This window comes from Microchirus variegatus (assembly GCF_963457635.1).
Source record: "Microchirus variegatus genome assembly, chromosome: 20".
NCBI lineage: Eukaryota > Metazoa > Chordata > Actinopteri > Pleuronectiformes > Soleidae > Microchirus > Microchirus variegatus.
Genome location: NC_139821.1, coordinates 10,038,607 through 10,055,076, shown reverse-complemented (window position 1 = coordinate 10,055,076; position 16,470 = coordinate 10,038,607). Strand labels below are relative to the sequence as shown.

Sequence of the window (16,470 nt, the reverse complement as noted above, 5' to 3'; positions counted from 1 at the left end):
TATGGCAAGCCTTTTTTATCATTTAATAGCTAGAGACTGGATATGTATTACAGATATCTGTAATTCTTCCTCGTCAACAAGAACATTTCAGATACACAATGACATTCTCCCTATCCACAATTGTCATTTCAGATATCAACAATTACATTCTGGATATCCAGAATGAACATTCTGGATATCTGCAATGGAATTCTTACGAGGAGAAACTCCCATTTTAGATATCTTCAATACAATTGTTACTAGTCATAATAACATTTACGGTAATTGTAATGAAACCGCACTGAAGTGATGTCATTTGTCCTAGGGAGAATGTCATCATGGATATCTGAAATTGAAAGCCCAATACACATGAATGGCAAAAGTGACGTCATTTGTCCTAGGAAGAATGTCATTGTGGATAGGAAGAATTGAATTACAAATATCTGTAATGCATATCCAGTCTAGCTATTAAATGTTAAAACGGCTTGCCATATGAGTATAGTTGAGTAAAACTTGGGAGATTAAATGTCTCAACTTCAGCTGTAGCAAAACAAACCAGCCAGACTCAGATTGCTGAACAGTGGCTGGAGCATACAAATTTCACCGCAAGTCGTGATGAACCAATTTCGCCGTCACAACGGTCTCGTTTTTGTCTCTTTCTGTGCAGAGACTCGAGCTGAAGAGTTACTGGGAACTAATATCACTGCTCCTAACTCCAAAAAACTCACACCTATTTCCTTCCAATCTGCAGGAAATAATAATGACCGCGAAGCAGCTCTGACTGTTGCACTGTTGAAGTCTTCGGAGGACGACGGTGTTACAAACTACCTGGGCAATAATGAGCTCCTAATTTTAACTTGGCCAACCAAAGAGAATGAGACCACGCTCATTGCTCTGTGCTGCTCACCGCGAAAGTAGCAAAACACGGTGAGAAAAGAAGGATGTCGACAGAAATCTAACATTACATAACATAACAGTTTGATTAGATATATATATGTGTATATAAGTTTTATATACACATATAATAACATTATTTATGTAATTTATACATAAACATTAGTTAATCACATGACATTACACAGTGTCTGCTGTATCACATTGATTGTGTCCAGTTTGATGGTGAAATACGATACTTAAAAATGGAAAATAAAGTCAGGTTTGCTATTTTAAAAAAAAAAAGAAAAGACAAATGCTGTACTGCAAGGCTAAAAATAACCTTCATATTTGTGGCACTGCAGTGTAACTCAATACAATCAAATAAATGTTCAAATGCTCCCGTTTTGTTCGTACGACTGCTTCAAGAGTCCATCTCGTGTTTGGAAAAGAAACACTCGTACGCGTCGTACAAACACTCGACTCTCGTTCACAGTGTAACACCCATCACTTCAACGCACCTTCATTACAAATTGCAAAATCCTCTCATTCTTCATTACATGCCGTTAAGAAACAATCATTCATTCCATTGGAAACTCGTGGGACATTGTCAATGACAGAAATCACACAAATCATCCTTTTTAAGTATGATTGGCACATATAAATACACACTATATAACAAACATGTAAAAAGCCATATCAAAGTCGCAGTTAAAAAATACGCACACACTAAAAAAAAAAAAAAAAAAAATGGAACAAAAGCAAACGTAGGGAAACGTAGGTTTTCTTCTTTGCGTTTTTGACCACTGGGCTCTTTTTGCTCAAACAGTTTTCTCTGTTTGAGAGCAGCTGCTGTTGATTTAAACATGGGGCAGGGAGTTGTGGTGGGTGCTGGACGACGTGGATGAGACAAAAACCCCCGGGCATGTGGGCATCCTGTTGCCAAGGCGGTTTGAAGGACGAAGACAGAGATGGAGACAAAGACAAGAGAGTCACTGTGTTCCCTTTCAACAGCCAAGAAACGCGACTTTAAATACAGAAAAACAGAAAACACGGTTTCTTCATGATCCGTTTCCTCTGTACAGAGGATTATAATGCACATACTGGCCGTTGACACCTTATACAGTCTGGAATATTGGGATTGATACATATCCTCATTAGGGCTGTCAAAGTGTGATAGATTTTTTTTAATGTCACTAATTCTGTTTTTATGACAGACTTAAACAGTGTTCAATGGTACGTTTACATGCACAGTTTAATCGACCTAAGGCCATAGTCAGACTAAGACAGCCAATTGGACGACTTGCCGAGTCCGAGTATACATGCGGAGAAGGAAATCGATTTACTGTCCGTGTACGTCCGACTCCGCCTCCGTAGGTGGCGCTGTTTCTCTTTACGTCACAGAAAAACAAACGGCTAACAGCGAGATGGATCGTGCTGTGGTTCTGTATGTTTCGAAACTGCTGATCGCGTTAATCGGGATACAAATTAGATGGAGCATGGCTCTTGTGGTCGCTGGAAAAACACGCCGCTGTATGATTTTCGTAAAGAAGTACAGCCGTTTATACGTCGTCTCCTTCTACTTCTGAAAATTTGTTCCATGAATGTTCCAGAATGCCATGTTCGACTCCAGCTGGACTAAGTCTATATTTGCAGGAGTAATCAGACTATGAACCGCAACTATCCGCATGTTATCGTATGATAGTCTGACTAAGACTAATTATTGTCTTAGTCCGACTAAAATTGGACTTTTAATGTGCATGTAAACGCACTGAATCTGACTTTTTCAGATCCAGCAATGGTCTTTTTCCCTTCAAACTAACTTCACTGTGTTCTAAACCTTTGGTGCTGCAGCAAAATCAACATGACGGACGTTAAATTATGTTTAAATTTCTCTAAGAAAACAAAACAAAAAAAAATCAATGCTAAATCGGTGATAAAACATTGTTCAGTTGATCACTTTCATGCTTCATGCTATCATTATTCCATTGATTATAAGAATAGATACGTTAAAAATGTGTAATTACTTTATGATTAATCACGAGCTAACCATGGACAAAAAAATACGATTTAAGGAATACTATAAAAATAGTAAAATGGAACTAAAACAGTTGAATGGAAACACAGCGAGAAAGAAAGACAGAGGCGTAAAAAAAGGAAAGAGAGAGCGAGAGATACAGACTTCCTCGGCCTGAGAGCAGTGCAGACAGACGGTCGGACAGACAGGGTGTAGTGACAAATAGAGTGAGAGACACTAACCCCCTACAGACAGACAGACAGATGGGTAGAAGAGGTAGTGCAGGTCACTAAATGCATGCACTTGACTTAGGCTACACTCATGCAAAAGGTTAATACAAACACTAGAACACGGTACAGTACAGTACAGCACGGTACAGTACAGTACAGCACGGTACAGTACAGTACAGAAGAGCTACCAAGACCTGCACTGCTGCTACCTGACACACACACACACGCCAGGAGAGAGAAAGAGAGAGAATCAGAACCTTCATATTGAAACTGTGTGTATAAAAGTATCAACAAAAAAAATCTTGTCAGCATGAACTGTAAACAGTGAGTTATTTGGGGAGAGAGAGAGAGAGAGAGAGAGAGAGAGAGAGAGAGAAAGAGAGAGAGAGAGAGAGAGAGAGAAAGAGAGAGAGAGTCCAGTTATTTACAGGAGTTAGTGTTCATTTAAGAATAATGTGGTTCCTTTGACATTCTTTCTTTCTACCAAAAAAAACAATCCTTCATTCTTTTTCCTCCCGACTTCAACACGTCGATCAAGCAGTTGAGATCATTACCAGCTCGAATCCACACGTTCCGAAAATCCCCTCCAAAAAACTGATCAAGAAGTTTCCCAGGCATTGAAAAAAACAACAGAAATCAGATAGCAAGAGGAATGCTCGACAGTCGTGGAAGTAAACAGACTCTCGTTGGCTTTTCCTGCCTTTGAAAGCATCACTCTCTCTCTTGGCCCCCCGACATGATGCAGCTTCCTGGACACAAGAAAGACCACCGTGACCCACAAGGACCAGGCCTGGAGAGTGGCTTTGAGGAAATGGAAGTATTTAGAGCGCTAAGTCAGTTCAGTTAAACCCCTGACTCCGGAAACCCTTCAATGCCATCGCAGCTCATATTTGGGTTTGGAGCAGTTGGCCCGGTGGTGTGTAGGGAGGCGGTGCAGGCGATGGCTTTATCCCACGGGTCCTCATGTAGGAGAGGAACTGATCGGGGACCTCGGCCAAGACGTCTTTGGCGAGGCGGGCCATGCTCAGGACGTGGTTCCCTGTTCGGTCGATGTAGTCTCTGAATGGCACAAACTGATGAAGAAAAATGAATACAGGGTTAGGTTGTTTTTTTTTTGAAAAGAAGACGTGGGAACTTTTGGAAGGTGACATTCTCTAAATGCTCTCTAACATCATCTGAATCTGTTACCATCTGCTGTGTGTTATTAACAAGGTTTCACTTTCAAGGCCAAGGAACCACAAACCACATATATAAACGTGGATGTCGTCCACAAGTTTGCTCTGTGAATCAGTATATCTTCATTTCCTGATTAGTCACTAGGGGGTGGGTCAAAATATGGATTTGGTGATATTTCGTCTTCCTTTACTCATGCAAATGCGATAGTTGATAGTTGATTTTCAAACACGAGGTAGAGATTCCTAACTTTTTCTGATTACCCCACAAACAATTGCTTTTTTGCAAAAAAAAAAGCATAATGAATGCATCCAATACATGCAAATAAAGACAGGTACTTTTAATTCTCAAAAATACAATAAAATATGAGTCTGAACTTGCAGTTTGGGGGCCCCCTGGTGGCTGTGGAGTCCTATGCCGCTGCATAGTCCACATATAGAAAGAAACGGCTCCGTACGCAGTACACAGGTACGCTGGTTATTTGTAGCACTGCTCTTTTCGTGCTAACGGCGCTAAAGGAGCTAACTGGTAAACGGTGCCTGGAATCCAGTACCGTGACACAAAAAACTGCGTTACTTGGTTAGGGGTTAGGGTTAGATTCATTTTAACAATCGGGAGTCACGTAAACATGCCATCACATGCGTATTTTCCTGATCAGTTGTCATGGAAACGTGCCATGTGTTAACGTTGACGCCGTTAATGTTAACACATGGCACTTAGGTTTCCAGCACTACTTGCAATATATTGATTATCACAGAATTGTTAAATGGTGATATTATTGGTATCGTGTATTGTATCGTATCGTGAGGTATGCTGTGATTCTCACCTCTACTAGCCACAAGGGGGCAACTCTAACTGGAATTGAAGTGTATGGTAAAATAAGCCCACTTCACACTTTATTTATAACGACGATTAACATTTTCCTGAGGAGTTAATGGTCTCATTCGCTAATTACTGGACAACAATTTCTGGATTTTTCTCCGAAATGGGCCCAAGACATCAGGTATCCATTCTCTTGTAAAAACAAGTTGGCACAAAATGGCCACCTCTGTATAGCAAGGCTCTTGTTTTAAGTTTGTATAAAAGGCTTATTCCCAAGTGATTATACACACCAAAAACACATTAATGGTAGTAAGTGGCACTTAAGCTGAAACACACACACACTAAATTGCCATGTTTCAATTCAGTTTTCCGTTGATGAACATGTTGCTCTTAGCTAACAAGCCACCCGGTTGCAGCTCTATTTTGTTGCAGCCCTGCTGCCTCCTCCTCACACAGTCCTGTTATAAATGAATAAAGGCTTGCATATTTCAAAGACTGCTTCATGTCACAAAGCGTCGCAGCTTTTGTGCTCTTGCATGAAAAACATAGTTCAACAGCATCTGGTCAGATATGACGATGTCCCCCGTTTTATTTTTCTTAATTAGCTGTTGTCACTTGCAGGATCATTATCACGATGGTGCCAATTTGCGCTGCAAAATGTAAACCTTGCAGTGTCACTCTGGGTTATTAGCTCGCTGATAATGAGATCCTGTAGGCAGAGGTGGAGTTCCAGTGCTGAAACTTTTCTACCATCTACACAGACTTTGTGTGTGTGTGTGTGTGTGTGTGTGTGGGTGGGGGTGGCGGGGCTCGTTAAAAAGCCAACTAACGAGTGTGTTCCTCGCCCACGTGGTCTTGGTAGAAATATGACATTGGCAGCATAAAGGTCACAGAGGAGGAAAAGCTCACAGTGAATTTTTGTTTGTGAATTATATCAATATAGAATAAAATACAAAGAGGAGTGGATGAACAGGAATAAAGAACAAAGTAGAATAAAAATCACACATCTTAAGACAGAGTGCAGACGTCACATTAGGCCAAGAGTCAGAGCGTGGAGACATCTGTTTATCCGCTCTAATAAGAAAGTGAGGCTCAGCAAGAGACAGAGAAGCAGACATTTGGCAGTCTTCACAGTAACTGGGCAGCAGATCATCGTGTGTGTGTGTGTGTGTGTGTGTGTGGGTGAGTGTCTGTTTTTGTCTTCTAGGGTCTAGTGCACCATGGGGTCGAGGTGACCAGGTGCGTTTTTTGCAGCCTGGACAGGACTCAGGTGTTTTTTAGCTGCTCACCACCTCGACAATACAATGCATTTAACATTTAACGCACTGATTCTTCCGCATAGTCAAATCTCTTCAGGATAAAAATGTCTTCGGGTTTGTTTTGGTCTGTTAATCATTCTTCCCTAAGTCCAAAATTTTCCTAATTATGTAACAAATGTCACTTGTCAGAGTGAGATAGTTTTATATCCGTGGTACTTTGCCAAGTCTCAGTTCCTGACCAGATTAAATGGACAACTGCCCAGTGGCTCCAGGACTCAAGAGAGAACAAAAAGCTCCAGGCTTGTTGAGTCCCAACTGTTAGTAGTGATGTAATTTTAACTTTATTTCCTATTTCAGTGTTGTACTTCTTTATAATACAAATGTACTAAATCAGTGTGTCTATACCACATAGCCACAAGGCAGACCTGTGCATTCTAGTGTGAAAAAGATAAAACTATAATATGTAATACTTCTGGATTACATATTTGAAAGATTACAAGATAAATGTTACATATTATTTTGTTGAGTGATGCACATACATCAGCTAAAAGATTTCCAACACTACAATTAATAGAAATACATGTTTCAAACTCTGTATTTTGTTGCCCCGAGCAGTTAGCAGCATTACATACTGTGCCTTTAATAAGGATCAGGACATATTTATCAAAATTCAACCTTATGGTGTTAATCCATCTATGATTGATATAAAAAAATGTCATAAATGTAACATTTTAGAGCTCTTTTATGAAGCTGGACGTGTTTTACTCTAATTTCTATGAAAAACAATGACATTCTACGTAAGACAGAGTGTGTACCTGAACAATGTCTCTCTCGGCGTATCTTCCTCTGGATGAAATTCTGACTTCATCACCATCCAACTCAATCATGGCTTAGGAGAGAAAAAGAGGGTTAAATGTGAATTTAATGAGTGGATAAAAGATAATAAAAGCAAACCTAGAATTTCTGCATTGTTCAAAATCAATTAACTATGAACCTTATCAGTCACAAAACAATCAATGATCTCCAGCTCCCTCGTCCGATCCAGTGTAAGAGCTTATGGAAGTTTGATTTGATTTGAAACAGCTAAATGTGTCACTTTGACAGGCAAATTTAAAAGTAGCCAATCAGTGCTGACAGAATCCCTGCGATAAATACTACTAAGTAATATGACGATGTGTGAATACACTGTATAATATAATGCAGCTTAAGTTACATGAATGAACTCAAAAATGAATGAAAAATAAATAAAGAAATAAATGTGTCACTCAGCTGTCCTGCTGATTGTGGTGTCATTATGCTTATGCTGTGTCATCATCTTATTTAGTGTGTACTTGCTGTACAGCAGAGAGGTCCGTCTGCTCAGGTCAATGATAAAATGATGTTTAACTTAACCTAAATCCTCCTTAACCTTTTTTAAATCAGTCCGAACCATAATTTAACATCTCAATCATTGCTCAATAATACAGAAGATCTTAATGACTTACCATCAAATTCTGCAGGTCCTACCCCCACAATGATGATTGACATTGGCAGACAGGAGGCCTGCAGAGAAGACATGCAGGAAATATGGGACACAAAATAAAAATGTCACCAATTTTAAAAAAAATAGAGCTTCGTTGGAATAAGTATAAGTATCACAGCCTGGGCACGGCATCATTTGGCACCTTTTTCAAAAAACTGCATTTCAGCGTTCCCCAATTTCTGATTCCATGTGGATGAAAAGCTGATATGATGCGATGTGAGAGCAGATTCTCTGAACTTGTTTTCTGTGTGTACAGCCCCATCAGCACAAAGGCCTTATTCAAGTTCAAAGATAATACAGATGTCATTACTGTAGTTTGATAAGCTGTACTAGGTTTATTAAGTTGTTGTTTCGGGGCCTACGGTGTATGTGCCTTCATGCCAGCATTAGACCACAGACACAACAAACTGTGGAACTGATTTTCATCTAGTTTTAATCCTGAGAAAGCATGGACTAAACTATCAGGTCAAGACGCAGGACCACACACACTTGGCATTTAATCAAACGATTTCAGGGAGGAGATTCCAGCGATTTGGGATCTCACAGACCCTCATGTGATTTAACGTGACTCGCGATGTTTTGGGCAGAGAAACGCACAAAAACTGTGGATGAAATTATGGCTGAGAAGACGGAATCAAGTATGGTTCTAAATAAAAGTATGTAACATCTGTTTCCTGGTCACCTTGTTCTCATTCCATTGTTCTGCTCACGCCACCCAATCACTGTTCAGTCCTAAATATCAAACATATACGATTTGAAATCAGGAAGACTCCGATGCGTCCAATAATGTTAAATTTGTGTCTTTTAAATCCTCACACTACAGGATAATTTGGCTAGATAATCTGTTCAAATCAACCTAAAATTATCCTCTAGCGTGCTGCAGGCTTATAAAAAAATAAAGGACAATATGAGACTGATGTCGGTATTGCTAGTCGAGCTACAAATGAGCTTCAGGTGCAGGTCTACAAAGTTCGCAGTCTTGCCTTTGTCTCCATCAGTGGTAAACAAAGCCTCCGCAGAAGTCTTCTCAACATATACACGACATAAAGGGGGTTGGAACCATATGTATGAAGTGTTTATGCATGCATGTTTTTTTTTTTTAACAGCACCTACTGGAGCACTGCGTGGGTCGCAACAGCATCCAAGTGCATAATATCATTGACGAGAGAGAGAATCAACAACTCTGGCTTCACTCACTGACAGCTTACAAATGACACGTGTTTGTGTTGTGTGCGAGCGTGTGGGTACGTGTGAGTGTCAAGAATATGTTAGACGGAGAGAGAGAGGCAGCGGTGTGTGTGTGTGTGTGTGTGTGTGTGTGTTCAGTGAGTTTGAATAATGTGTTGATCTCAGGCTGCAGAGCTATGGATGATCTTATCAACAGATCTCATTTGGTTTTTCACTCCCACTCGGTACTGATCCATTTTACATCTCTACTGCCCTCTACACTCCTTTATTTCCCTCTTCACTCATCACTGCCACGTCCGTTTCTCCTTAACATTTCACTCTCCTCAGCCTACTCTCCTCCTCGGCTCTGAAAGGTCTCGGATGGATCGGACTTTTTACAAAAAAAAAAAACACTACATTTTTTGCATTCTTACGGCCTCCCTCGGGGGCCTGACTTTTCCCGACAGTGATGGAGAGAAAGGACGGAGGCTGAATAACACGCTGTCAAAAGTGAGAAGGGCACAGAAAATACACCATACACAATAAAGTAATAGGAGTAAAGGCTACCCAGTACATCACAACAATATCACACAATCAGTGTGTGTGTTTTACCGTCATATTTCAGAATACTTTACTTCTCTGGTCTATTCTCTTATAAAGTAGTAAAGGTGGGGTCGGAGATCATTTTCTGCAGCATTTCTTTTTTCTGTATTGCTGAAAATCCTCTTCACAACCCGATTGTAACCAACTCATTGATGCACAAAAATTAAAAGCGTCAGGCACCTGTGGAACGGACAGGCCTTTAAAAACCCCATCCAATCCCTACCCCGTATGCGTGTACCCCTCGTCCTTCAGCTTACGCTAGCTTGCTAAAAATCCAACGATACACGAGACAGTTGCAGCAACATGATGACAGAAATGGTGCCAACAGCAAGTGTTCTCGCAAATGAAAGACGTCGTTTGGGAAAAGCTACTCCAGCTGCCCCAAGAAAAAAGGCCGATGCAGCGCGATCCAAGACCACAGTGAACATCGGTGCTGCCTTTGAACGATGGCGACAACTGAAAGCCCAGAAAGGGCTGCAAAATGATGATGATGGTGGTGGCGCTGTTTTTACTGGACTGGATCTTTTGAGTATTTGTTGTTTTTCCGGCATCATGTTGTCATTTTTGACAAGTATCCAAAAAAGTTAGCGTCATTGAAATGTACCAAAAGTGACAGATGCTGCGCAGCGCTCGTGAATCCATGTCCGTTGAGTGTTCCTGTGCTCTGGAGGCGTTGCCTCGGAGGGAAGTCTGAAGAAAGAGGCTTGGACTTTTTCCCAGGATCTCCAACCCTACCTTTAACATCATTCAATTTTCTCTTCTTTTAGTCCTCATCACTATTTGTTCTGAGGATTCGGGTGGGGAGGTGGGGCCTTCTTTTGATCTTGTGAAGCACTTTGAGTAAGTTTGTCAGTCTGATTCACTGACTCACTGATAGCATTACATTGCATTAATGTATGTAAAGTCCTTTTCTTAATGCAGTAATTTCATTGTCTCTCAGCTAAAAGCGGACCAAACGAGCCACTTTCATTCAGAGACAGATTAAAGAAAAGAAAATAACGTTGTCAAGGATTAAAGAGAACTTTCCATCTACATTCGTTTCTAATAGCTGTTTAACTTTGTATGATGGCGTTGGCTGCAAATGTTTCCCATGGCAACTTCCTTTCTTTTATGTCTATTTTTGACGTTGTTATTGTTGTCGCCAACTTTTCACACCTTTTAAACTGAATGCTGCTCAAGCATGCGTTTACAACCAGCGCAAATTATGAAAAATAGATGAAAAGCAACAAATTGCCTACACTATCATTTCATCCACCAAACCCAACCCCACACCCTCGCTTAATATGTGTTTGTGTCATTTTGCATCTTTTATGAGGCACATTTCATCATCATTATTATAATTGGACGATTTTTCATACAATTTTGTCAAAGATATATATATATATACATATTTCCTTTTATGTTTTGGGCGGTCAGACATATGTGGTGAGGAGATGTTCTTACGTTGACAATAGACTCCTTGGTCTGGGCCATGTCTGAGATGACGCCATCTGTGATGATGAGAAGCACAAAGTACTGGGAGCCGTCCTTCACTGAAGCTGCATACCTGTGCACAAAAGCATGGTTGTAGTTATTTCTCCGACACTAAAATGTGACTCATTACTTCAGCATCAATCAGTTTACCTACGACTAAAGTGCTTTGCTTGTTCCAATATTAAAGAGATTATGATGAAATAGTTAAGAGGGAATGAATCGTCCGAACATTATCTGATAGTGATTTTTTTTCTTATTGAATAAACGTCACTTACTTCCTAATCTGGAGGATCTTAAACTGTAAAGGTTTGTTTGGGCCGATGAGGCAATCACAACATTATTCCACATCATGCAAGAAGCAAATATTACTACAGTAATGAACTGAAGCAGTAAAGAAACATGACCACATGTCCACAGAGACTGGCGCTCTTTACTTACGTCATATTTACGTTGCTTATTGTCCCTCTGACACAGACTTTTGTGCCACTAAAATTGTGGTTTTACTTTACAATACATTTTAATGAAAACCCAGCTTGAGTGAGGGGGAAAGGTAAAGGGGGTCGTTGTATGTACTATGTTGTATATACTACTACGTACTATGTACTATGTTTTATTTTGAGAATTTTGGTTGACTGCGTCCAGGAATTTTAACAGGACTGACACCAAAAACCCTCGATAATATCCTCAATGTAGTTTTAAGAGACAACACACTGTTGTAACGATGTGTGAAGTAAAATAAAGGACAGTAAAGGGCTGGTATTGTGTTGAAAAAACACACAAAAAACACAAATCTCTTCAATGTTTTGGAAACAGAATAATGCAGTTCATTTGCATGCTGTAAATAAAGTTGACATTTTCCTGCAAAAGCCCTCAACCCCATCCTTTTGGCAATGAAATGGATCAGCACAAATGGAGATGGTGTTGTTTTCCTGTGACTACTGCAATATGAATCTGGTTTCAACATTATAATGATAAGTCTAGGACAAAGGGTAGACGAGTTTCACTTTATTATCTGTATAGATTCGGGAAAAGCAGTTAGGAAAGGGCTTTTTTATTATTATTCACAGCCCAGGAAGCTGATGTTGTTTTACACTTTTTGGTACAAATCACCAAAAAGTTAATTAGTGAGTTTTAGTTGACAGATATTGGTAACTTTGGCTTAGCTGTTTCTATGTGTTTAATTTTTCATTTTTTGAAGTATTCTTTGGTGAACCTTCAGTGGATGCTCGGCTGCTGTTTTCCACCTGAGAAACGCTAATTGTACCTTTTACAGCTATGAACTTAATTTTGAGGCATGACAGCATTTTCATAAAGATTTTGATGTGTTAAAAGAGAGGGAAAAAGTAATACGTTCAGTGGGAGGGCTCAATGAAAGAAATTGGTCGGGTAAAGGGGTGTTCAGGTGAAAATTGCAGGTTGTTTAAAAGTAAACTGCTGCCTCAGTATTAATGCATGTTTCACAATTTCCCCCCTGAGAGCTTTTCCCTCGTCATGTGTAACTATGCAATTAAGATTCCGGTAAATTATGTTCTAAATATGTGAAGTAACCTGATGAGAGACTTCACCGGAGCACGTCTCTTTAATTACATACTTGCATGAATAGTTTCTTAATTTCTTTTTCTCTCCTTTTTCTTTCTGAAGACTCTGAATGGATCCTGTGTCTGCCTGGTTTTCCCCGCAGCATAAATGATCAAAACACAGACACAAACAAACATGCAATCAAAGGTACTTTCTCTGTTTGAGTCCATAGTTTATTCTCGCTCCCTCAAACCCTTCGCTAGCTACCTGGCAACACAGAGCTGCACGGAGCTTATTAAAGAAAACCTGAGAAAACACGTGTTGAGTGTCAATCACAAGGTGAAATGTACTTCATGTTCTTTCACGCTTTTACAGCTCGTTATATAAGCAGAAATAGCATATAGTCAAGAGTAAAAGTAAAAAATAAAGTGCAAATAATTAATCCATCAAATTAACACAAGTAAGACATCAAATGAAGACTATTTATATACCCCATGTACCATAGCCCATTTCCACTGGACACAATCGTTAAGCATTAGAGTTTTTGACCAATGGGAATGACTTTAATTGGCCTTCACTCCAATGCACATACTGGCTTTGGCTCCACACAGCTTTAGAGGGAACATGAGAACCAGATGAACATGCTTATGTCTTCTTCATCTGCTTTACTTTTGACAGCAAAGTCTAGTGTTATTTCCTGGCACGATGAAACTGGACAGATAAAACCTCTGAGGCTGGAAGTTTGTGTAGAACTCTGTGCTGCACTGTGGAGCCAAGAATAGAACGTTTCGCAGACTTTGCAGACTTCCAGTTTTGGAACACTGTTGCCCTCGCCTGCACTCCTGCATGTTTTACGGACAAAGCGGAGGAGCACCACCAGACAACAATTCCAGGAAATAATCGTCTTGTGTCGTCCCAAGGAGTGCGGAAGTCAACATCGCGAGTGAGTCATCTTTTTTCACACTTTGCACGATTTGATAGGGCCTCCAGAGTCCCACATATAAGGATTTAAATGATTAAAAAGTTGATATCGCATAATATGGGACCTTTAAAATCGACCCTTAATTGCACCTTGCACGGAGGGAGCCGCATATTTCAACCTGTGCAGTGCAGTAATGACTGATTGAATGGATTGGAACAATCACCAAATAGAATCTGAACACTTTTGTTGAAATCAAATATATTAGAATATCATACTAACCTTGAACAAGAACACAATTTAGTATGAGCTTTTGAATTATTCACTCAAAAGTACTTAATCAACCTGCAATACCACCATGATAAATAATAAATTGTTTTTTAACAGTTTGTGAGGGCGCGGAGCTTGCTGCTTTATTAACACCGACAAAGCAATTAAATAAGTTATTCTCATTCTGGAAGTGTTCAACTTCAACTGAATAACATTACCATGAGTCATCAAACAACTTAGGAACTTGCACATCAACAAATAAATTAAAAAGTCTGTAAAAAGTAAGCAAATAATTATCTGCCTGCATAGTTTGCACGTCACAGCCGTAAACACTGAAGGGACTTTTGTCAATCAAACTACACTTCCTTGTGTGCGCCCTTTCAAATTAAAGCCATGCATGGTTCAGCCATTGATTTTATTTTGACAAGACGCTGCTTTTTTCGTTTTTTCCCACAACGACTAAACAACCAAGGAAATTTTGCAGACGAATGATTATTCTGATAATCAACAGCCCAGAGTGTTAACTGCCTTTTATTAGAGGTTCACCCTTGTTGAAAAACCCCAGGTATATACCTGCTAATTTTTGTGTGAAAGACACTTTGTGTTTGTGTAATACCTGGCCACATGGTTGATGACAGGGGAGAAGTTGGTGGGGCCGTAGAGCTGCACTGATTTCAGACTCTGATAGTAGGCTTCCATTACGCCATCGATACCTGTGCAGTACGGATTCTGAGGATTCCCATTCTGCATTAAACAAAAGAAGAAACGAGCAACTTACATGACTGATTTCACTTAAATTCAACAGGTCCAGCCATAGAGGAGCTCATAGATTATTTATATACTGTAATGTATTCCACAGGGTATTGTCTTTAAAGGTCCAGTGTGTTAGAATAAGCTACATCAAACGGTGAAACTGCTGACTGGAACAAGGAAAGGACTCGCACCTTTGACAACAAACACAGCCTCAGTAAAACGGGGGCATTGCCTGAATAAAACATTTATTTTAAGGCTGTAAAAAATAAAAATGTATTGCTAGCAGCTATTAAAGTGAGTTTGCATTGGATAGACAATTGAGGGTTACCAGGGCTCTATAAACTCTCCTAAATGTTACACATTGGACCTTTAAAGAACACCACGCTTTATTAGATGCCCATTTTATTACACATATCTGCTACTCTGCCAGAAATAACTACACTTCTTCCTCCTTTTGTCTTTCCATGCCTCCCATCCTTTGTCTCTCTCTCGCTCACCAAAGCAAACTCATGGGAGACCCGTCCGTCCGGTGGCAGCTTGGCTCCAAAGCCGAGCGCCGGGAACATCTTATCGCTGTCGTAGTCCTGGATGATCTCTCCCACTGCCTTCAGAGCCATTGCATAAGCATTGAGCTGGTAGGGACTCATGTAGTGGAGCGAGGTGGGCTGAGCTGGGTTTCCTGTATGTGACAAGAGAGACAAAGCACAGAAACGCAGTCAGAGGATTCTCTGTGGCTCACAAGGGTTTACAAGGGTGAGCTAGATCAAACAATAGAACTAAGGCCCAGAGTTATCAGTCTACACGTGGTTGACCCAGCAGGACAGACATCTAAGTCAATCATAGAAGAACACAGTAAGATTGTTAAGTTAATATGACGTGTTTGATTATAAATCTTATGGGTGCCATTGTCACAGTGTGAGGACTCAAAAGTAAACTTCAGACGATGATGTTTTGAGAAGTTGTCCGTTCTACATTACATGAGTAAATCACATGAATCAAAACTTAGTTTGTAATGTTAGAACGTTTGGTTTGTTAATCTAACCAAGCAAGGTAAGAAGATAACTTCTTCTAATACTCATTTTCCGAAACACAGAGGGGTGTTATGCTGCTCTTCACAGTTTGAAGTTCTTAATCACAGTTTGGCCAAGTTCGGCCGTGACAGCAGCATCAACATAAAAGGTAGAAGACTTCCATGGATATGATTGAATTTTGTGCAATCAATGAGATGGGCAAGATTGAAGGAATCATGAAACAGCTTTAAAAGTGTGACGAGTCAAAAATATAGTTTAGACATCTCCTTGCACTGTTCACAAGCTGATCTAGAAACCAAATAGCTATGCTAATGAGCTATGATAAGCTTTATGGCTAAAATGAACAGATGCATGACGTGCATGGGTCCTCTGTTTCCATTAAAGCATCACAGAGGAACTAATTAACTATGGAAGTGACACAAACGTATTGATCCCCCTGCTCAAGTCTTTAAATATCACTATTAAATATATCTTCACAGAATTGCTGTTCTCCCGTAGCCACTGTTAGTAATAAGGTTTTAATGAACCAGGCAAGAACAACTACACCTGAATCTCAAACGCATTTTTTTTTTCACATCCACAGCATGAGAGCTCTTCTCTTTTAATTTAATAGGATTTGGCTCCACTGCTGCCACTTGTCCTGCTCCAATTGAGCTCAAGGATAGAGGGATAACACAGTGCATTATCACAGCCATCAAAGCTTGTTACTGTACTCAGCTTTAGTTGCCAGGTGTGATAGAGAGGGCTATTAGGAAACACTTGATTCCCCATCTGCATAGATTTGAATAAACGCTCCCTGGGCATACAGCACACTTTGTGTGTCATTAAGTGGGTGTGCTCCGTATGTGTGTGTGTGTGTGT

At 40.0% G+C, this 16,470-nt stretch overlaps 1 protein-coding gene across 1 annotated transcript in view; it reads right to left on the bottom strand.

Moving 5' to 3' along the window:
- Positions 1 to 3,983: 3,983 nt before the first annotated feature.
- Positions 3,984 to 16,470, bottom strand: part of LOC310941608 (copine-8) — a gene marked incomplete at both ends in the record, with an annotated part of 94,046 nt that continues 81,559 nt past the window's right edge. Inside the window, 6 exons of the mRNA XM_083906794.1 lie at positions 3,984 to 4,172; positions 7,169 to 7,242; positions 7,838 to 7,895; positions 11,089 to 11,191; positions 14,442 to 14,569; positions 15,076 to 15,257. Of these exons, the coding sequence (XP_083762920.1) occupies positions 3,984 to 4,172; positions 7,169 to 7,242; positions 7,838 to 7,895; positions 11,089 to 11,191; positions 14,442 to 14,569; positions 15,076 to 15,257 (734 nt within the window). The remainder of the gene's footprint in view (positions 4,173 to 7,168; positions 7,243 to 7,837; positions 7,896 to 11,088; positions 11,192 to 14,441; positions 14,570 to 15,075; positions 15,258 to 16,470) is intronic.